General features: G+C 46.1%; 1 protein-coding gene across 4 annotated transcripts in view; it reads left to right on the top strand.

The window, feature by feature from the left end:
* Window positions 1–23,244, top strand: part of SH2D4B (SH2 domain containing 4B) — a 76,815-nt gene that overhangs the window by 4,987 nt on the left and 48,584 nt on the right. For all 4 annotated transcript variants that reach the window (XM_087824123.1, XM_087824122.1, XM_087824125.1 and 1 more), the window contains 2 exons: window positions 15,076–15,235; window positions 16,653–16,800. In XM_087824123.1, coding sequence (XP_087680249.1) covers window positions 15,076–15,235; window positions 16,653–16,800 — 308 coding nt within the window. The remainder of the gene's footprint in view (window positions 1–15,075; window positions 15,236–16,652; window positions 16,801–23,244) is intronic.

Genomic DNA, 23,244 nt, shown 5'->3' with positions numbered 1-23,244 from the left:
CATTTGCTTAGTGTACGTTGCCTAAATCTTTTCTTCCCTCCACCTTTCGTTACTATTTTGTTTTAGGAGAATCTATTGGAAAATGTATGGCATATGCTATTTCAAAACTTATTTTAAAAAGTGTCCTCAAATTTATTTTCTCCATCGTTATCGGGAATGAAACACTATTTACTGAAGGTGAGAAACATAAGGACATTTTTAGATTCTTTGCCATGATTTTGTTGGTATAATCAAGGGTTTTAGATCGATTTTGTTCACTTATTTCATCTTTCAAGATTTATCAATATCAATAGTTATTTGGAGGTTAACTCTGCTTTGCATTGGTTTCATGGCTCCCTGCACTTTTCCCCCTCTGAGGGGAAGGTGATAAATATTTTAGCCCCATCCCCCCACTGCTCCAGTGATTCAGCCAACCCACAGCACGCCCCTCACTGCTAGGATTTTCAGTGGGTCGAGCAGAAGTCATTAAACATCAAGAGAAACCCGTGCTCGGAGCTGTCCTCTGCCCCGTCCCTGTCCTTGCTGCCATAATGTGGCATGGGCACTGCCGATTTTGGCATGCTGACTCTCAACCTTCTTGAATTTTTCTGTTGGTTCCAACAGAAAATACGCTTGGGTCATCTAGTTGCGGTGACTGTGTAGGAACTGGGGTGTCAGGGGCAGGGATGCCCCAGATTTCTGGAGCAGCTGCTCACGACCCCTCTCCCGGGCACTGGGGAGAGTGCTTCTAGGACAAGTCCCGTGACGGGGCGGGGTTGTGGAGGCCCCTGGCAGAATCTCCCTCCTGGTTTCTCTTGGTGCCTGTCAGGCGTGGGTGTGAGGGTGCAGTTTTTTTGGCTGTCAGCTCTGAGCATTCTGTATCTAGGCGAGAACTGAAAGCATGGCCTCGTCTAGCTGAAGGCTTTTGGCAGGGGAAGCCCAAAGGAGTTCCCAGACAGGGTCTAGATGCTAAAGAGGAAGGGTCAGGGCAGGGGGCAGAGTGAGGCCCAAGAACTCACCCAGATGAGGTTCCTCGCACCTCCTCGCGCCTGGGCTTCCTGGGTCCTTTGAGTGCCTTTTTTATCCCCCCCACCCCCAGGCCTGGGAGTTGGGTACTTCATATTTCATAAAATCTAAGACACCATAGCTAGAAAGACACGCTATTTTTATATACTACTAAAAAAGCTGTAAATTAAACCTGATACACCATTGTTTTGTCAAGAGAACTTAAAAAGAGTCTGGAGGCTTTGGCTAGAAATAAGTGACAAAGATTTATTCGTGGTTCTTAGAGTTTGCAAACCGGAAACATATTCAAGAATAAACCCAGGAATGTTCCAAGGAACAAAGGACAAGCGTTCGGTTGAATAATGTAACTGAAGCACACGAAAGAAACAGCCCTCCCTTCTCGGTCCATTACTGAGTTAACTGGTATCGATAATTACGATGATGAATTTCAGGTGGTTGTCAAGTGTGGCCAGGGGGACACTTTTCTCTGGGGAGGTCTCGCGCTTGGCCGAGCCCAGCACCAGTGCATACTGAGCCGATGAGTAGCTGTGTAATGTCTGCTGCAGGACTGGGAGCTACGGGAAAGTTGAAAAGTTGAAATGTCAAGATAAATTTATGGTTTTTCCTCCAGCTTTAAGTTCTGTTAATAATTTAGGAGAAAGGCTGGGAAGAGACCCCGTTACTTTCCCCTAACTTCACTCTTTCCTCATTTGTAAGACGGATCCCGACTTCAGAAATGTTAAAATGCATCCTCAAATCAATGAAATAAGTTATTATTCCTGTTTGAGCTGAAAGATAAATATGACTAGATTTTTAAAAATTGCCTTGATAAAAATATACCATGCTGAGTTTAACAGAAGAACAAAACAGGAGATAAAAGACAGAGATATTTGCACCATATGTAAGAGACAAAGGGTTGGTGTCTGGGGAACTTGGAGACGCTCTCCAAATCAGTTGGAAAAGATGCACAAGCAGTGCACAGGAGGGACTTCAGATCACAGTGACCACATGGAAAGGCGTTGGACCTCGCTAGTAACCCACATCAATGCAGTTAAAACTGTAAGATTGGCAAAAGTGAAAAAGTTTGATGGGAGAGATGTTGATGAGGATCCAGGTAGACAGATACTTTCTCTCCTGCACCCACGAGCTTGGGCACAGGAGCATGGGGTAGACACAAAGGCCAGTGCCTGGGGCCACACACCTGTTCAGTGGCCAGTGGCCCGGCAGAGAATTTGAGTTTCAGGCCACATAGTTCCCCTCCTCTCGCCTACTTTCTCCTGGCTGCCGCTGAAATCTGAACAGACGGAGTTTTGCTGCTGAGTTTTGCTCAGCTCTGGGTGGAAGGAAGCAGCTCTCCTGCTTGGGGCAGGGCCCCAGCCTGGGGATGCTGGGACCAGCAGTCGGGGTTGATTTCTCTCCCCTTGCCTGGGGGGAGGGGGGATGATGACTGCCACCTCCCTGCTTCCCCACCTCTCCCTTCCCGGCTTCCCCTTCCTGCTGGGAGTCAGCTGGGGCGGTTTCTGAGAAAGGCCACCAGCTGGTTATCTCTGGACTCCCCGTAACCTGAGCCCAGGTCTCAGCTCCAGCTCCAGCTCCAGCTCCCAGTAGCTGGGCTGAGAAGTAGCAGGTTACAGACGGCTGCCTGTCTCTAGGCTGACTCTCCCAGTGGCTAGCGTTACTGCTTTCCAGGTTTTTCGCACGTAAAAATTAGCAAAGCCTCTTAGGATTTTCCCATTTGGAACCAGATTTTGCATTCGACTCGGGGGCCTGAATTCTTTGGGTGCATATTCATACGTATTTCCCCCCTGTCCTTTCAAAGTCACCTGACTTTAGGTCTCAGGGATCGTTTATTTTTATCCTATCATTTCACTGATGTGTTTATTTCCTGGCCCCCAAGGTTGGGTTCTCACTCAGACTCTGCGACATGCTAAAGAATTAGGAAGTCTGGTCCCTGCCCCCAGTACATGTGCAACCCTCTCATTTTACAGATTAAGCTGTTTGTGCCTCAGACGTTCCAGGTGAGAACACGGAGCTGGGAAGGAGCAGGAGTAAGCCCGGGATCCAGGGACCCTCAGTGCACATTGATTCTGCTGTGTCTCAGGACGGAAGGGAGCTGGGGTCGGGGGCAGGGTGCTGAGGGTTTCCCAGTGATAATTACAGTGAGTTCCAGCATACATGGGCATTATGGTCCTGGTGGAAATCTTGGGTTTGTCCCTGTTTTTCACGTGAGAGAGACGCAAGGCTTCTGCAAGAGACGTGCCTTGAGCTTGGGGGTATTTCAGGAGGGAGTGATGGGAGCATGGTTCATGCGACCGACAGACCCACCCCAGGTCTGTGTTGCACTCAGCAAGTCGTTCTCAGCACAGCATGAAGCAGCCTGGCACTACTGACAATGAACGCGTGCCCACACCACACCGGCCTTCACATCCTTTGTGCAAGGGCAGTTTTGCAATGGTCAGAGCGCCAGGTTCAGATGTTGGCTCTGCCCTCTCCCTAACTGTAGCTGTTTCCTCTCATTAATTTGACCTCAGCAAGTTACTCAAGCCTCCCTGACCTCAGTTTCTTCTTACGTAAATTGGGGTGACAAGGATAGACCTTATCTCAGGTCGTGGGGAAGATGAAACGAGATGGTCTCAGTTAAACCTGGTGTGTTACAGGAACCTGATAAACATAAGCACATTTATCAGGTGCCTACTTGAGTTCTTTTTGGTCCTCTCTGCCCAAGATTAAGGTTCACAGATTAAAACAAAAGGTACCTATGTTGAGAGAACACACCAGCTGTTGGGGCAGCCACCTCCCTGCAGGATTCCCTGGAATGCACCGTTACATCGGAAGTGGCTGGTCCCTTAGGAAATCTGTCTATATTTGCCTATCTATCTATCTATCTATCTATCTATCTATCTATCTATCTATCTATCTATCATCTATCTATCTATCTATCTATCTATCTATCTATCTATCTATCTATCTAATCTATCATCTATCATCTATCTATATCATCAATCATCTATCTATCATCTATCATCTCTATCATCAATCATCTATCTATTATCTATCTATCTATCATCTATCTATCTATCTATCTATCTATCTATCTATCTATCTATCTATCTATCATCTATCTATCATCATCTATCTATCTATCTATCTATCTATCTATCTATCTATCTATCTATTATCTATCTATCTATCTATCTATCTATCATCTATCTATCTATCTATCTATCTATCTATCTATCTATCTAATCTATCATCTATCATCTATCTATATCATCAATCATCTATCTATCATCTATCATCTCTATCATCAATCATCTATCTATTATCTATCTATCTATCATCTATCTATCTATCTATCTATCTATCTATCTATCTATCTATCTATCTATCTATCTATCTATCTATCTATCTATCATCTATCTATCATCATCTATCTATCTATCTATCTATCTATCTATCTATCTATCTATCTATCTATCTATCTATTATCTATCTATCTATCTATCTATCTATCTTCATCATCATCATCATCATCATCATCTATCATCTACCGATTTATTTTAAGGAATTGGCTCACATGGTGGTGGAGACTGGCAAGTTTAAAATCTGTAGGGTGGGCCATTAGGCTGGGAACAGGCAGGATTTCTATGTTACAGTTTGAGGCAGAATTCCTTCTTTTTGGGGAAATCTTTTTTTTGCTCTTAAATCTTTTAACTGATGAGAGGAGGCCTACCCACATTATGGAGGGCAATCTGCTTTACCTAAAGTCAATTCATTGTAAATGTGAATCATACCTACCAAATACCTTCCCTACAACATCTGGGTTAGCGTTTGACCAAATAATTGGACACCGTAGCCTAGCTACATCAACATATAAAATTAATCATTAGAACCTTTATTGGTTCTATTCACATGTGGTAGGCGCCCATTATGGCTGAGAATGGGATCTGTGCCGGTGAATGTTCCGTGTGCACTTGCAAAGAAAGTATGCTGCTGTAGGGTGGTTAGGGCGAGTTAGGTCAAGGTGGTTGATAGCCCTGTTTAGGCCTTCTGTACACTAACTGACTTCCCATCCCCCTACTTACTCTATTATTACCAGGAGAGAATTTTTTCAAAAACAGCATTATTGAGATATGATATAATTCATATACCATGCAAGTCACTCATTTGAAGTATATAATTAAATGGTTTTTAGTATATTCACAGATATGTGCAACCGTCACTACAGTCAATTTTAGAATATTTTCATTACCTCAAAAAACCCCATACACTGTAAATATCACCCCCCCCCAAACTCCCTTCTCCTTGCCCCAGTCCTTAGCAACCGCTGATCTACTTTATGTCTTTATAGATTTCTCTATTCTGGACTTTCATATGAACGGATTCATATAATATGTGGACTTCTTTGACTGGATATTTGCACTTAGCACATTGTTTTTAAGGTCCACTCATTTGGTTGCATGTATCAGTACGTCATTCCTTTTTATGGCTGAATAATATTCCATTATATGGACATACCACATTTTGTTTATCCATTCATCGCTTAATGGGCATTTAGGTTGTTTTCACTTTTTGACTATTACAGATAATGCTTCTATAAACATTCATATCCAAGTTTTTGTGTGGACATATGTTTTCATTTCTCTTGGGTGTGTATCTAAGAGTAGAATTGCTGGGCCATTTGGTAACTTTATGTTTAATCATTTGAAGACCTGCCAGACTGTTTTCCGAAAACAGTTGTGCCATTTTACATCCCACTGGCAGTGCATGAGAGTTCCAGTTTCTCCACTTCCTCACCAACACTCTCTATTATCTATGTTTTTTTCTTTTTTTTGTTAATCCTCACTCCAGGATATTTTTTCCACAGAATTTTAGAGAAAGAAGAAGGGAGGGAGGGAGGGAGAGAGAGAGGGAGAGAGAGAGAAAGAGAGAGAGAGAGACGCACACACATTGATTGGTTGCCTCCCACACCCTCCTCAACCAGGGCCTGTGGGAATCAAACCTGTAACCCAGGTACGTGCCCTTGATCGAGGATGGAACCCGCAACCCTTGGGTGCACAGGCTGGTGCTCTAACCAGGGAGCTACACTGGCCAGGGCCACCTCTGTTTTTGATTAGAGCTATCCTGGCAGGTTCGAAGTGTTATGTCATTGTGGTTTTGATTTGCATTTCTGTGGTGACTAATGATGTTGAGCACCTTTTCTTGTGCTTAATGGCCATCTGTATATCTTTGGGGAACTGTCTATTTAGAGTCTGCTGACTTTTTCACTAGGTTGTCTTTTTATTATTGAGTTTTTAGAGTTTTTATGTACTCTAGACACAAGTCCCTTATAGGATATGTAATTTGCAAATATTTTTTCCCAGTCTTTGGGTTGCCTTTTTACTTTCTTGATGGACTCTTTTGAAACACAAAAGTTTTAAATTTCAATGAAGTCCAAATTACATATATTTTCTTTGTTTGTTTTAGATGTGACACCAAAAGCACAAACAACAAAACCAACAAACCAACAAACCACCACACCATTGTATAATTTAAGGTCATGAAAATTTGTGCCTATATCTATATTTCCAAATTATTAACACATGATATTCTTTGGTAATCACTTTTTGTTTTACATTGTCTTTTTCATCCTTAATGCTATATATATATAATTTTTAAAAATTAATTAGGCATGCCAGGTGGCTTCTTGTTTTATTACATTTTCGAAGAACAAATGTTTGGTTGTATTTATAATATACGTGCATTGCATTTCACTAATATTAGGTTTTTCTCTTCATTTTTTTCTCTATTTTCTTTAATTTGATTTTTTTTTTTTTTTTAATGTATCTTTATTTATTACAGAGAGAGAGGAAGGGAGAGGGAGAGAGAGATAGAAACATCAATGCTGAGAGTCACCGATCGGCTGCTGCCTCCTGCACGCCCCAGAGTGGGGATGGAGTCCGCAACCAGGGCATGTGCCCTGACTGGGAATTGAACCCCGATCTCCCGGATCCCAGGTCTAGGCTCAATGGCTGAGCCACGCCCTGCCGGGTTGATCATTTTTTTTTAAATGTCTTAGACTGAAAACTTATTTTATTTATGTTATGACTTTTAAAAATAAATCTCTTAAAATTTCTCATTATAAAATACTTAAATATGTAAGCAAAATAAAAAAAAATATAATAAGTACTTATGGACTCATGCCTTTCCTAAATGTTGACATTACTGTCTTCTTTATTTTTATGTAAACACTTCATATGCCGTTGAGACCCACTTTAATGCCTGTCTAAAATGTCACAGCCCATCTCTGTTCCCACGCCCAACCCTTATTATGAATTCAGTGTGCACCATGCTTATATCTTTTTCATGTGACATATATTTTGTAAGCAATATGTTGCTGAGTCATTATGTGAAAGATATTATACTATATGCAATCTGAATTTAATTTTGTGGTTCTGCAATTTTAAAGGAGATATATCTGTGTTGTTCAAACCTATTTATTTTTCTTTGCTATAAAGCATTGTATTATAAAAACAGTGATTTATTCATCTGTTTTCCTTTATTGGGTATTTATATTGTTCTCAACTTTTTCATATTTTGAACAGTGTTTCTATCAACCTTTTTGTTCAGGGTTCTCTGAGCATATGACCAAGAGAGTCTGTAAATTATGTATCTGGAAGCGCTATTCTTTAGTAATAATGTGTCGCATTTTCAACTTTACTAAATATTGCCAAGTATCCTCAAAGTGGTTGGCCTCAGTATCCTCAGCACCAGCAATTTCTAAGAAGTATTATTGCTTCACATCTTTTGCAACACTTGCTCCTTCAGACTTTTTTCCTCTTTCCAGTCTTGCAGGAGTGAAATGATAGTCCACTCCTGTTTTCATATGCTTGTCTTTAGTGATGAAGCATCTCTAACGTCTTAGTCACTTTTCTCCTCTCCGGTGACATGCCTGTTCCTGCCAACAATCCGACAGACCTGCGTTGCTGAACCAGAACATTCAGTCGCCAGGAACTTCCTAATAAAAAGTCCAGACCCAGGCAGCGCTGAGCAGGGTTCGTGGCCCCATGACTGCATTGGTGTGTCTGGCTGTCCTTTGATGATCTTCAGGCGGTGGCTTAGTGTTTTGGGTCCTCAGGCGGTTACTGCGATGCTTAATGTCGCATCTGCGCTCCAATCATGAGGAACAGGGGCAGGAAAAACTGGATGGTGTCTCCATTAGGGCGGCTGAGCTGGCCTCTCTGTTGGTGGCACCTGGCTGTTACTTGAAAGAAGACTTACAGGCCAACACGCCTTCTCTCAGACTTGGGTGTTTGAAAGGAATAAAGCGGATCTGTCGTGTCAAGGAAAACAACCGGTAGAATGTAGGCCAATGGTAAAATTCCAGTTTTCAAGCAAAAATATCTTCTCTCGTTTGCTGGATTTTAATTGTCTCCATGGTATGTTTTTTTGTGTGCAGAAATTTTAAGCTGTAATCTGCATTCAAATTTACCAACATTGTCTCTTGCAGTTTATTGTTTTTGTGTCGTGTAGAAGAAATTCTTCCCTTCCACAAAGTTATAATGATATGCTTTTATATTTTCCTCTGAAAGTTTCCAAGTATCCCTTTCCACAAATTAATGAAAGCACTCCTGTCAAGGTCGCCAGTGACCCCCGTGTTGCTGAATCCAGCGGTCAGTTCTCGGTGTCCCTCCCCCGGCCGCCCGCAGCCTTGGACGTGGCCCAGCAATCCCTAACTCCCGAGGCCCTGTCTCCCTGGCGTCTGGGACCGCGCTCTCCCCTAGCTGCTCTGCCTCACAGGCTCCTTTGTCCTTGCCTCTGCTGAGGGTCTTCTCCTAAGTGCTGGAGTGCCCTGTCCCCTGTCCCTGGACCCCTTCTCTTTTCTGTCTGTACTCACTCTCGACCTGCCCTCATCCAGTTTTGTGGCTTTAAATATCCACACACTGATGACTCCAAAAATTTATATCTTCGTTCCAGCCTCTCCTCTGAACTCTGCTTTATCCAGCTGCCTATCGGATGTCTAATAGGCACCTCAGACTCTTGCATGTTACCCATCTCAATAGTGTGACCATTCGGTCTGTTGCTTAAGTTGAAACACTGAGTCTGTTGCTTAAGTTGAACTGTTTGTTGGAGCCTTTCCTTCCTTTCTTTCTCTTCTTTTCTTTCTTTCTTTCTTTCTTTCTTTCTTTCTTTCTTTCTTTCTTTCTTTCTTTCTTTCTTTCTTTCTTTCTTTCTTTCTTTCTTTCCTTTCTTTCTTCTTCTTTTCTTTCTTTCTTTCTTTCTTTCTTTCTTTCTTTCTTTCTTTCTTTCTTTCTTTCTTTCTTTCTTTCTTTCTTTCTTTCTTTCTTTCTCTCTCTCTCTCTCTCTCTCTCTCTCTCTCTCTCTCTCTCTCTCCTTCTTCCCTCCCTCCCTCCCTCCCTCCCTCCCTCCCTCCCTCCCTCCCTCCCTCCCTCCCTCCCTTCCTTCCTTCCTTCCTTCCTTCCTTCCTTCCTTCCTTCCTTCCTTCCTTCCTTCCTTCCTTCCTTCTTTCTCTCCCTCCCTCCCTCCCTTTCTCTCCCTCCCTCCCTCCCTCCCTCCCCCCTCCCTCCCTCCCTCCCTCCCTCCCTCCCTCCCTCCCTCCCTCCCTCCCTCCCTCCTTTCCTTCCTTCCTTCCTTCCTTCCTTCCTTCCTTCCTTCCTTCCTTCCTTCCTTCCTTCCTTCCTTCCTTCCTTCCTTCTTTCTCTCCCTCCCTCCCTCCCTTTCTCTCCCTCCCTCCCTCCCCCCTCCCTCCCTCCCTCCCTCCCTCCCTCCCTCCCTCCCTCCCTCCCTCCCTCCCTCCTTTCCTTCCTTCCTTCCTTCCTTCCTTCCTTCCTTCCTTCCTTCCTTCCTTCCTTCCTTCCTTCCTTCCTTCCTTCCTTCCTTCCTTCCTTCCTTCTTTCTCTCCCTCCCTCCCTCCCTTTCTCTCCCTCCCTCCCTCCCCCCTCCCTCCCTCCCTCCCTCCCTCCCTCCCTCCCTCCCTCCCTCCCTCCTTTCCTTCCTTCCTTCCTTCCTTCCTTCCTTCCTTCCTTCCTTCCTTCCTTCCTTCCTTCCTTCCTTCCTTCCTTCCTTCCTTCCTTCTTTCTTTCTTTCTCTCTCTCCCTCCCCCTCCCTCCCTCCCTCCCTCCCTCCCTCCCTCCCTTCCACAATTCATATCTAAAAGTTAAGCAAATATGCCTTTTTCCTTTGGAATATATCCTAAGTCTTAACCCCTTTGCACCCCCTCCAGCAGTACCACCTTAGTGCGAGAAGCCGTAGTTTCCCCCTGGACTGTTACAAATGCTGACTGGCCTTTGGGTTTTCCTGCTCTCATTTGTTTTCCACACAACTGAGAGAGTGAACATTTTGAAATACGAATGAGATTATGTCACTTTCCCCGCTCTCCACTTTTAATGACGGCCCATCTCACACAGAATGAAATCCAAAGCCTGTACCAGGGCCAGCAATGTCCAAGGTGACCCGGCCGCAGCTGCCCCTCCAGCTTCATTTCCACGTCTTCTTGCCCACTCCGTGGAAGCCACGAGCCTCCAGTAACGACCTTGTGCGGACGCCCGCTTATTCTGGGGGGCTCCCCTTTACCCAGGCCGTCCTGGCCTCCACTGACTGAGGCTTCCACCGTGCTCGCTGTGGCACACGTTTGTTTGGTATGGGTTCCGTGGAGGTATTTCTTATATTTCTACGCATTTATTCTTTTTCTTTTGTATCGACTATTGTTATGTGTTTGGAGAAGAGAGGTATATCTTCATGGGACGTCAAAAAGAAAAGCCCTTAAGCCTGTAATTTTTCCTTTGAGCTCACTGTTACCTGTGCTCATATTTTTTGCTACATCCCCCCCCCCAGATAATGTATAATTTCAATTTTGATTTCCTCTAAGATTCATGGGTTATCAGGGAGATATTTTCTTGACTATAGAGCAATTAAGATTTTTAATGGCTCTTTTCCCCTATTGATTTCTAATTTTTGTATTATTATTAAAGAATATGTCCTATAACATTTTTCTCATACTTGCAAGATCAAAATAAATAAAATATATTCTCAATATTTAAGGAGCAAGTCCTTTCGTTGTTCATTAAAATTTGTGGGCTATATTATTAATTTAAAAAAATCTATTTGATCTACCAACTTCTGAAATAAATACAGTAAAACTCTTGACCGTGAGTATAAATACACTTTCACGTTCTCCCGGCATTGTTAGGGGGCTTCGCTTTATGCAGTTGTCCGCTATGTTGTATGTTGTGTAACAGTTTATGACTGCTGTATCTTCTTTGTGGGTTGCACCTTTTATTGCCGCATAATAGTCTTTGTCTTGTTTAACACATTTGTCCTTGAATTTGCTTTGTCTGACCTTGTCACTCCGCTTTCTCTTTGCTTGTCTTTGCACCATCTGTTGTTACTTACCTCTTTATCTTTAACATTTTTCCTTTTTCAAATGTGCGTTGTATTTAAATAATGCACAGTCGCATCCGAGAGACGCAGATTTGCAATCGGGGAATGACTCCTGCGCACGGTTTCGTGTTAATAAGCGCGCTCCGGGCCTGGGGCTTCTGCGTTCTGTTGGTTTTCTGTGTCCGTTAGGGACGTGCTTGACTGTAACTAACACAGTACGTGACTAGCGGCTGTTTAATAAAAGAAGCTCCATATTTATATTATATTGAACAATTACAGATCTCTATTCTTGGGAGCTCCTTAGTCTTCTCCAAGGACAAGGAATCCAGAGCCGGCGGCGGGGAGGGCCGGGGGGGGCAGCCTTCCCCACCCCCGGCCCTCCCTGGCCTGCCCTGGCTCTCGGCTGCTCGGCCCCGGCCCCGGCAGCTCTGGCCCCGCTCCTGTTCCCTGGAGGACAGCCCAGGGTGAAGGGCTCCTCCCAGGGAGCCCTCGCCTTTTGCTTGGAGAAGGCCCCTTACTGGAGAAGGGCTTCTGCCTACACCTGCTTTGTGAGAAACGGGACATCTGGTCACTCGCAGGCCAGTCATTTGCCAACGAGAATCAGGCCGCGGGCGGGCTTAGAGCGGTCGATGCGTCCTGTGAGGTGGGTGAAAACCTGCCTGTCCTGGACCTGAGGTTGCCCTGTTACTCCCAGGACAGGTCGGGCTTTCTGATGGGGGAGGGAGCTGGCTGGAACGGTTGGGGGCCGGGTAACCGTCTGCTGGAATAGTTACACAGTTTTTGCTGTTTTATCTTTTCCTTCGTTTGCAGGAGTGGTAAGCCTCTGATCATTTCTTTTCTCCCAGCATCAGCCTGGATTCTAGCAGTGGTTGCCTTCCTGTTCTGTTTTTCATAAGCTGGTGTCCCTCTCTTACTACTGCTTCTAACCTCTAAGAATAATGAGCTGCTATTCGTCAGGGGGATTCATGCTGCCTTCTGCGATGGGCAAACGCTGACGTTTCAGTGGGTTAATGCGATAGAGGGTCATTTCTGAACGCCTCACAGCCTGAGGTGGGCTGGGTAGCTCTTCTCTGGGCGTTGCTTTCAGACGTTGACTCACGGGCCGTGCTGCTTTTGCTTGCGGTTCCACCATCTGCAGCAATCTACTTCCAGCTCGGGCGACGAGACACAGAATGTGGCCTGGGCACATGAGCTGCAAACAGCCCCAGCCGAAAGAGGCACAGTCACCTCCCCCAACTTTCCACAGACTAGACGCCAGGCACATGACCCATGGAACGGCAGGGAAGCCGAGAAAAGTATCATCCGCTGGGCTCGGGAAGAGGAAGTGGGTGCCTGACATAGCAAGTCACTGTCGCAAGTTGTCATTCTGCTCACTCAGTTTGTTCTCTCCCTCCATATAATTGCATTCACCACCTCCATCAGGTCATATCCAGTCACTGCACCTAGCCTGAAGCCTGCATTCGTCTCTCTAAGGTCCCAACGTGGCTGAAAAGACTTGCCACTTAAGCACCCCCCCATTTAAGACAGTGTACTGCGGTGGAGTAGAGTCGGAATATCCACTGTGGGGACAGGAATGTGAGCCCCTCGGTCACTAGTCTGTGGCATTCCTCAAGTCCTATAGGCCGGGCTCTATGACGTTCACCTGCCCCAGCAGTGAGGGGACAGCCTTGGGTGGGTGCTGACTGGCTCTCAAGGAGGCTCCCCCCGTTCATTATTCCCCTCGGTCTCATCTGCAGTGAGTGTCGAGGACCATGCCCTCCTTGGACCAGCAGAGCCTTTGAAACCCGCCTCCTGGTCATCCAGGTTGGGTATGAAAGAGTTGTTTGAGTCCTGAACAATCCAAGGCTTTTGAACTCCAGACTAAAAAACGTAGGGGCTTCAATGTCCCAGGGACAGCATCTACAGTTCGTTTCCAGACATGTTTCCCAAATTGTCTGAATGTGTTTGCCTCTTTACTCTGTGCCTCTCCCGTTCAATGGAAGAGGCCTGCCTTAGGCTCTTTGTAACAGAGATGCGAGAGGCAGCACTCAATGTGCTGAGTTAGGCGGCCCCTCTGTGAAGCGGAGACTAGGGTGGGAGTCAACGTGACACACAAGGGCTCTCCTGAGGAAATGCCTGTGGGGTAGAAAGGGCAGGGAGCTGGAGGGGTGGGAGAGCCCTGGCGCTGCAGGGCGAGCCTGACCTTGAGTGAGGGGTGGAAAGTCGGGTTGGGTGGAGGTGTGCTAGGCAGAAGTGCAGTCCTTCCCTGTCAGGGCCTCAGGGAAGTTGCTCATCAGAGGAGGCTGCTGTCTCCCAGGAATAAGCCTGCGGTGCTCAGTCTAAGGCTGGGAGCATGGCCTTGGGCGGACACAGGAGCACAGGGGCTGGAGCGCTTGCTCCATTATGCTCCCCGTGGTTGTGTGTCTGGGGCACATTCTCACGGCTGCCACAGTGCGTGGTACCCAGCTCACTTAACTCACCTGACAAGTGTTACAGGGCTCTGTCATGCAAAACCTTTAAAAATCCCGTCTCTTGCAATTTGGACCCTAGAAGGAAATGGTTTTTCCAATCTTACAAAGTCCCAGATTTCTGTCTTTCTATTTCTTTTCATTTCTACTTGCAAAACACTCAATTCTTGAACTAGATTCTTTCTCTTTTTTTAAAAAATATATCTTTATTGGTTTCAGAGAGAGGAAAGGAGAGGAAGAGAGGCAGATAGAAACATCAATGATGAGAGAGTCATTGATCGGCTGCCTCCTGCACGGCCTCCACTGGGGATGGAGCCCTGACCGGGAATCTAACCTCAATCTCCTGGATTGTAGGGTGATGCTCAACAGCTGAGCCATGCCAGCCGGGCTAGTTTCTTTCTCTCAACACCTTGCTAAACACCAACATACACTACTGATGTTCTATTTTCCAGTCTCTTCCCTTAGAGTGACAAGTTGAGAAGGCATGAGGCTCTGCCTTTTAAATGATAGTGTCCGACAATTTCACCAAATGTCTTGATCCTGCATACTATGGATCTCCAGCCATTCAGCCTGCTAAATGTCACTTGTCACCCAACTGCTAAGGCAATGACACGTAGTTTCTGTCTCAGTGGTCCCCACTTGGGGGATAGATATCCATTGCAGTCATGGTAATCAATAGAATCTGTTGCAATAGGAACACTGAAAAATCTCAGTGGCTTAATACAACACAAGTTTAGTTCTTGCTCATGTTACAGGTGGATGTGGCTCAGGGAGACTTGGGGGCCTAGCTGCTTCACCTTGCAGGCCCACCATCTCCAATTCCTTATTTTCAGCTAGTGGACAAAAGTGGGGAGGTGGGTAGAGAGGGGAGACGGGAGAGGAGAGAGGAGAAGGCTCACTGGCTCCTAACGGCCTTGGTCCAGGAGTGACACAAGTCACTTCCCTCAGAGGGAGCTGCGCTGTCGTCGCTGACGTTCTCTGTGCTGAAGATGTCAGGGGCCCTCGGCCTCAGCCACCAGCCCCAGACCTGGACACGGGCTTCAGCAGGCTGACTTGGCTGCCGGGTGGCTCCCTAGAGAGAGTGGGAGGGCGAGGTGGCCGTGGACCTGCACTCAGGCCAGTTTCCCTCTGGAACCCTCTTCATTGACGGCAGTGTCCTGTAGGGTAACCGGTTGCTCACCATCAGCCAGCCTAGGTCCTTTCTTGCTAATTAGAACTCAGACCTGTTTCTTCTTCCTTCCTTTTTTCTCCTTATGCCATGAAGCGAGTGACAAGCACATCCAGTGGCTGCTGGGGGAAGATGGCGAGGTCTGGGTCTGGATCATGGGAGAAGCCCCTGGCGACAAGTCCTACGAGGAGATCTCTGAGGAGCTGATCGCAGAGAGGGCCCGGCGGCAGGCACAGAGGGAGGCCGAGGAGCTCTGGTGAGAGGTGCCAGTGGGTGCTGGGTGCGGCCTGACCTTGAAACTGTGGGTGGGTCCCAGACAAGGACAATAGGTTGTGGGGAGGAGGGAGGAGGTGCCAGGCAGCTGGCTGGCTGTTTTGAGCTAAGATTAGGTGACCAAACCATCAAAGTCTCTCGTCAGATAGACCTCTTGGGTTCAAATCCTGGCTCCACCAATTAGAAGTGAGCTAATTGGGGCCTCAGTTTTCACATCTGTGGTGTGGGTGTAACAACACTGTTTCTATTTGGTTGTGGTTGGGATTCGTTGAGACCGTGCCTAGGACATGCTTTTGGTTTTTCTCTCACTGAGTTTTTCCTGGGACGGTAGAGCAGTTTGGGTTTGCTTTTGTCATCTGCTTGTTTCTCTTTCATGGACATTTGAGCCCTCAGTGAGATTTGGAGTCAGGCTTCTTTTATAAACAAGTTTTAACATCTTTCACCAAGCTTGGAGGCCCCCCCCCCAATTTTTAGTGACAGTGTTATAGCTGTAAAATTGTTAATAACAACCCAACACCTGCCACCTAAGAGAACCACAGTGAGCATTTAGGCAATATAGATGCTCCTTGACTTATGATGGGGTTTTGTCCTGATATGCGCATCGTAAATGGAAAATATCATAAATTGAAAATGCATTTACTACAGCTAATCTACTGAGCATCACAACTTAGCCTCGCCCAACCGACACATGCTCAGAACCCTTACACTAGCCCACAGTTGGGCAAATTAATGTAACACAGTGACTACACTGTAGAGTGTGGGTTGTTGACCCTCATGATGGGAGAGCTGTGGCTCTCTGTCACTGCCCAGCATCACGGGAGAGCATCTTACAGCATATCAACAGCCGGGGAGAGAGTAAAATTCAAAATTCAAGGTACAATTTCTACTGAGTGTGTATTGCTTTGACACCATTGTAAAGCCAAAAAATCGTAAGTCAAACCACTGTAAGTCGGGGACCGTCTGTACATGCTCTGTAAACTGCTTTATTCACACCGCGATAAGCTGATTAATGTAGATTCACATTATTTAAGAGCACTATAGTGTCCTCAGTACTTGGGAAACCCAACTCGCTGGTCCTGTCGGTGGGCATGGAGGTTGTTCGCCATCCTTTATGCTCTAAAAATCCTGATGAACACCTGCTACCTTTGCCTTTGTCAACCTGAATTAGAGATGAGATTTTGGAGAGTTTTATTTCTGGCTTCCCCCTCAACTCTGCCGACATACCCCCGACGCAGGAGGGTGCCCCTTTCTGCCCGCCTTTGCCAACGCTGAGCTTTGTTGGCCTCAGATGTTGGCGTTCTGACAATAAGAAATACCGCCCGTGGTTTTATTTGAACTTCTGTTGCTGTGCAGCCCTCAGTTTCCCTCACAGCTTACACCTGCTGGTGCTCTTTTGGAAGGAGACAGAAGGAGGCAGAGATCACCAAGAAGTTTCGGGATGCCCTGGCCAACGAGAAAGCCCGGATCATGGCGGAGAAGTGGAAGGTGGAGATGGAGGACCGCAAGGCCGCCAAAGTCCTGGAGGAGCGCATTCACGAGGAGTTCAGGGTGAGCCCTGCGCGGCCGCTGGGCCGACCCTGGTGGGGGCCAGGCCTTGGCCATCGGTGCTTACTGAGTGCCTTGTGAGAACAGAAATCTGGCATGTCCATGCGGAAAGGAACTTGACATATCATTTGGGCCAAGCCACTTCCCACTGCACAGTTGAGAAAACTGAGGGTCAGACAGGGAAAAGACTTGCCCAGGCCATGTGTAGTTAGGCACAGGGCCAGGATCTGAACTCAGGCCTTCTGCCTCCCAAACCAACAGTCCTGAAATGAGGCTTGGAAAGAGCAAAGTTTGTGGTTGTGTCAACCTGGGATGCAGTTCTCACTCTTCTTCTTACTGCTGTGTGACCTTGGGAAGCTTGCTGAACTTCTCTGAGTCTTCACTCTCTTGTTTGTAATATTAGGGTAATAACAACACCAAACTTGAGGTTTTTGTAGTGTTCAAGGCACTGAAAAATGCACATTTCTGGCCCTGGTTAGGGAGCTGTTGGTCACTGTGCCTGCCTGCTCATTCTGGGAGAGCCTGGGGCTAGTAAAGGGACTTTATAGTCCTCTGTAAGAAGCTTAGATAGCCTGAAAACATTTTTTTCTGCTCCTTATTTATTTATTTATTTATTTATTTATTTATTTATTTATTTGCTACAGGAATAATAATACATCTTTTTAGAAAACTCAAAAAATGCATATGAGCAAAAAGAAGAAAATAATAATCATCCTGAATCCCAACAGTTACATTATTTTGTGAAGTGTAGGTTAATGGCATTTGCCCATTAAAAAAGTTTTAAAACCCCCTTTTCCTCATAATGATTACATAGTGAGGGCATTGGCCCCTTCAGGTCATTTATGTTGCAAATATTTTCCTTAGTGTTGTGTTTTCTTAATTTTGATTATAGTGCTCTTAGGCGTACAGAAGATTAAGATTTCTACTGGCCAGCTATAGCAGTCTTTTTCTTTATTATTTGTTTTATGCTTAGAAAGATCTGTGCCACCCTAAGCTTCTAAATACTAATATACATTGTTTTCTATAGCTTTCATGATTTTGTGGCTTTGCACTTAATTTCCCTTCATTTTGGAGTCTAGGGCTCCAACTTCATTTTCTTCCAAGTGGTTAGCCTTTGTCCCAGCCTCATGTACTATGCAGTCCACCCTCTCTCCTCGCATTGGACTTGCTGCCTTGATTCTTACTGCCACTGGATCTCTTTGCAGATTTTCTTCTTTGATTATTTCTGAGCCAGATTTACTTATTTAATTATTGTAGTTTTAAAATAAACCTTAACATCCGTGTTGGTGGGAACCTATCATTCCTCTTCATTTCCAAAATGACCTTGGCTAATCTTACGCATTTCTTCTACTAGAGATACACTTGAATTATTTGGTCACATTCTTTGCCCACAACATGAAAAAACTCACACAATGATTTTCACTGGAATTGTGCCAGCCTTATAGCTGTATTTGTGGAGCATGGACCTTTTCACAATATTAATCCCCTGAACCTTCTTGCTCAGGGGCGTGGTATGTTCTTCCAGTCATTCAAAGCTTCTTTTTGTCTTTGATAAAGTTTTTTTGCTTATTTTTTTATTAACATCTGCATATGCATTGGCCACCCAACCCCAGACATTCACAGTGTACTTCTATTTTTTGGACTTTGGCAAAATTTATTGTATTATTTAAGGACTCCACAATTGATTTTTAGTTAAACCTTAGGTTTACTATTTTGCTGTTATTGTGAATGAGACTGTTCTCATTACCTTAAGGCCGGTTGTAATTGCTGGTTATATATGTATATTGCTATCGAGCTCCTTATTTAATTTTCCCTTGAGTTGTATTTTTTAGAAGATTCTCTTGAGTTATTAAGTGAAGTAATACTCTCAAAACACTTTATTAAAAACATTTTCAAACTTGCAGAAAGGTTGAAAGAAAAAGAAAATGAACACTCATATATTCTCCACTTAAATTCACCCATTGTTAATATTTTGCCCCATCTGCGCTGTGTCCTTCCCTCTCTCTCTGCATACCCGCATATACGTATATGGGTGACCGGTGAGCAACATAGCTTTGAATTGCATAGCTCCACTTATATGCACCTTTTTCCCCAATAAATACCGTAAGTGTATTTTCTCTTCCTTAGGATTTTTCTTAATAACATTTGCTTTCCTGTAGCTTACTTTATTATAAGAATACAGAAGGTAATATATACAACATAAAAATATATGTTAATTGACTGTTTCTGTTAAGGCTTCCAGTCAAGGGTAGACTATTGAAATAGCTAAGTTTTGGGGGGTCAAAAGTTATAGGGGATTTTTCAACTGTGCAAGCATTGACAACCCAGCCCTCACTTTGTTCAAGAGTCAACTGTATATGTGCATGCATATATATGCATAAACACACACACACATATGCATATACTGTATATTCCAAGTGATGGGCCTCAGCGGACACCGTGTGGAGCAGAAGGCCCCCAGGCAAGCCCTGCTCCTGTTGCCCTACAGCATCACGAGCGAGTAGCACGGGGGCTGTTCTAAGCGCTCAGTTTTCTGGTGGCCTGTTGATCGGCAGCGCATCCCAGAGGCCGCTTTGGGACAGGGGTCTGTGCGTCAGCCTAGAGGTGGGCTCCGGTCATTTTTATTGTGTCTTTCAGAGCCAAGATCTAACAGAATGTGAGTCTAGCGTTTGCAGCGCACCAACAACATTCATTTTATTTCGTTTTCTTCTTTTCTGGAAACCTAAGCGCAGGTTGCTTGGGTGGTGGTGGTAGCGAACGGCTTCCAGGTGCCCCAGGGAGAGAGGGACAACTCTGTGAGCAACCCTGGGGACTACAGTGGAGGGCAAAGGAACGCTTCCAGGAGCCTGGACACAGCCAAGACGGGAGATGGAAAGACATATGTGGAATGAGGAATGTTCTGCTGGGGGGACAGAAAAGCACATGAGGGCTGCAGCCAGACGTAAACCAAAGGTCGGCTGTGGAGCCCGTGGACGCTCCATTAAGGGGTGGACTGTTCTCTGTGGACTGAGCAGAGCTGTGAGGACCTCGATACAAAAAGAGGACACGGTGAGATCAAGTTTTCTGAGGCCAGCTGGTGGCGATGGAGTGAGAGTGATACAAGTGATGAAAGTCTGGGGGAAGGACAGGCCAGTTAGGAGGTTTTTGCACTGGTCCAGGTGGGAAATGATGCATCTGTGACTATGGGGAGGGGGAGAGGTGGAAAGGGATGGATGTAGAGCTGCGGGGATGGGGAAATCAACGGGGCTGGCATCATTTAGATGCTGGGATGAGGGAAAGCGAAGAGCAAAAGCGTCTGAGCCCCAGGCTGCCGGATGGGTACAGGGTGCCGTTCTCCGGGGGGCTGGAAGGAGAAGCAGACTCGGCGGAAAGAGAAGGTGTTTGAGCGGCTGTGCTGAGGGTTTCACCGCCCGTCGGAGGGAGGCGCTGGGGGACGGAGGAGAAGAGAGAAGCTGGATGAGGAGCTTCTGGGAGAGGGAGGCTGGCTGGGCAGCCAGTGCTGAGGCGGTCGGCAGGCTCTGCAAAATCTCCTGGCCACAGGACAGATAACAGCGGAAATCCCTTTTAGAAAGCAGGGGGGGAAAGTCCCAGAATCTTGTACATGGTTAAAGAGGGACCTTCAAGATGGAAGGTACAAACAGCTGGAAACCTGTTTTGAAAAACCGTTCTGTTGTGGCTGGTGCCATTTGAATGTAATTTGTGTTCGTAAAAAAGCATTCATTTAGAAGAAGAGGGGTCACGAGGCCAGATACAATTTGCGTTTCATTTTCTTGCTTTCTTAACTCACGAGACTGCTTTTTGGATGCTTCTTCCTGTGCTTGAGGCCACAAAACAGGGACGCAAGGACCCTGCTTCTCCCTCTGCCGCAGGTCCTCTGATGTCCTTCCCCACCTCCAGGCCGCTCCCCTTCTTTGTCTCCCGCCTCCCCGATAAACAGCAGACCTGCTGAGACAGTTAAGTTGTCCTTACATTTTTCTCCATGTTCTGTTCAAAGCCATTCTCTTTCTTTCTTTTTTTTTTTGCCCCTTTAAGGTTGGGGTCCATTTGGCCACTTAATGGCACCCTCTAGTCTACAGCTGCAGAACCTATCCCTGCCTCATTCCCAGCAATATCGCAAGTGGTCGGAAGACTTTCCGCCTTTTGATTTTCTCTTGAAAATTGTAGACTTTATCTGAGTTTCTCTCCGACAAGGCTGGCATCACCCAGACGACGTGATGGGGTTTACCCTTTCCCCACGGCGGATCATCACAAACCCGCTCTTACCCTCGCCTGTTCATTGATTCATCCGCTCTCCGGCGAGCGTGTAGGGAGCACCTACTGCCTGCTAGGCCCTGTGCCGGGAGCTGGCGCTGGGCGATGAATGGACAGGCCTGGCCCAGCCCCTGAGGAGTGCACAGCCTCACAAAACATAGTGACATTACTGGGGCCAGGCTGACACCCAGACCCACTGTGCCTTCCAGAAGAAGCTTCTGTCTCGGCGGTATTTTCCATTGGGCGAGGCGGACGGGCTCCGTGGGCTCCTGCGGTGTGCTGTTACTGATGGGTTATCGGGAGAAGGGGGATTGAATAAGCTGGACAGTTCAGAGGGCCTTTCTTTGCCAGAAAAAGGCAATCGATTCCTAAGGCAGAGGGGGGAGTGTCTGCATATCTGCCTGTTGGCCGCACTGGCCTTCGGCTGCTAAACCTAAGAAAGATGGGCCTTCCTTCAGCGATCACAGAGGGCTAAGGATTCCCATTGTAGCAACAAAGATGAGGGTTTTCGGCAACTTAACCTGTGAGGGTTGAGCACTTGAGCGAGACCATGGAGAGTAAGAGACAATGCTCTTTACGGGTAGTCGCCCAGTGTTTCTTTCTGGAACACTGAAGAGCTCGCTTTTGTCACAGTGAGAGGCTGTGCAGGCTTCTGGCTCCCTGCTTGCGTCCTGCTCTCAGCTGAAGAGGGACGAGTGAACGGTGGCCCAGCCAATTATTTCCTTGTTTATATATTTATTTGGGGTGATTTCCCCCAAATTTTATTGATGTTTAATGGACAAAGAAAAATTATATATATTTAAGGAGTACGTTATGTTTTGATATGTGTATACATTGTGCAGTGATGACCACAGTCAAGCTACTTAACATATCCATCACCTCGCCTAGTTACCTTTTTCCTGTGTGTGGTGAGAACACTTATGATTTACTTTCTTAGCAAATTTCAACTACACAACACAGAATTAATATAGTTACCATGCTGTACGTTATTGCTCTAGAACTTATTCATCCACATAACTGTAACTCTGTACCCTTTCACCAAACACAACCTAAGTGCCTGCTGACTGATGAATGGGTAAAGGAAATGTGATTTTATATATATATGTACACACACACACACTACACAATGGAATATTAGTGATTCTTAAAAAAAAGGGAAATTCTGCCATTTTCAACAACACTCATGAACTTGGAGGACATTATGCTAAGTGAAATAAGCCAGACACAGAAAGACAAATACTGCATGATCTCACTTATATGTTGAATCTAAAAAGGTTGAACTTGTTTTGGCACTTTGTCCGCATATACCTTATCCATACAGGGGGGTGCGACCAGGACCTCGAAGTGCGTCTGGCTCTGACAGTTCCCTGTGACAGTCTGCGCTTTCCCTGGAACCCGCACCTGCCTGGAAGCCCCCGAGGGCAGCTGGTGGATCTGAAGTGCCCGGGGGAAGCCGTCTTGGCTGATGCCCTGTGAACTGAGGGAGGCAGCGACCCACCGCAGTCAGAGATTAGGGAGCCCTGGGGAGCAAAGGGAAACCCACTGTGCAAACTGTGGAGTTCTGTACCAGCGTGAAGGTGATTGTTCTGCTACTGAGATGCTAGTGGCTGATGCAGGTGAAATACAGCTTTGGGGTAAGACTCAACTTACTCTGTGTGGAGTCAGACTCTGGCTCCCAATGTTCATTAGTCATTAACTCTCTGTTCTAGTATTTTCCCATCTTAAGGCCAACCAGCTCACCCCATTTCTATCTAACCCCACATCCCCCCTGGCTGCCGCTCCCTGTTTCTGCTCCTTTGCACAGGAAATGTGGATGGGTTGCTGGGAGTCACTTCCACCCTCTCTTCCTGCTCCTGGACCCTGCCCCTCCACCCGCCAGGGCCGCTGTCCTCGGGCTCCACCACCAGGCCCCGTAGCCTGTCCCTAGGTCCCTGGCGGCTTCTTTGTCTTTATATTTTATGATGTCTCAGCAGCCCGCAGCTCAGTTTACTCCCTTTTACTTGAAATGCTTTCTCCTCTTGGCTTCCCCTGCCGACATCGCGCCTCTGGATTTTTATCTTACCCCTTGGCCTCCTTCTCGAGCTCCTTTTCTGACTCCAGCTCTCTCAAGTTTTAAATGGAGGAGTGTCCCCAGACAATTGGACTGTTTCTCTTGATCTGCGTTCTTTCTCTTAGCGTCATTAAGTCCACGTGGAG

The sequence above is a fragment of the Miniopterus natalensis genome, chromosome 14 (assembly GCF_054644295.1).
Source record: "Miniopterus natalensis isolate mMinNat1 chromosome 14, mMinNat1.hap1, whole genome shotgun sequence".
NCBI lineage: Eukaryota > Metazoa > Chordata > Mammalia > Chiroptera > Miniopteridae > Miniopterus > Miniopterus natalensis.
This window is presented reverse-complemented; position numbering and strand designations above follow the sequence as displayed.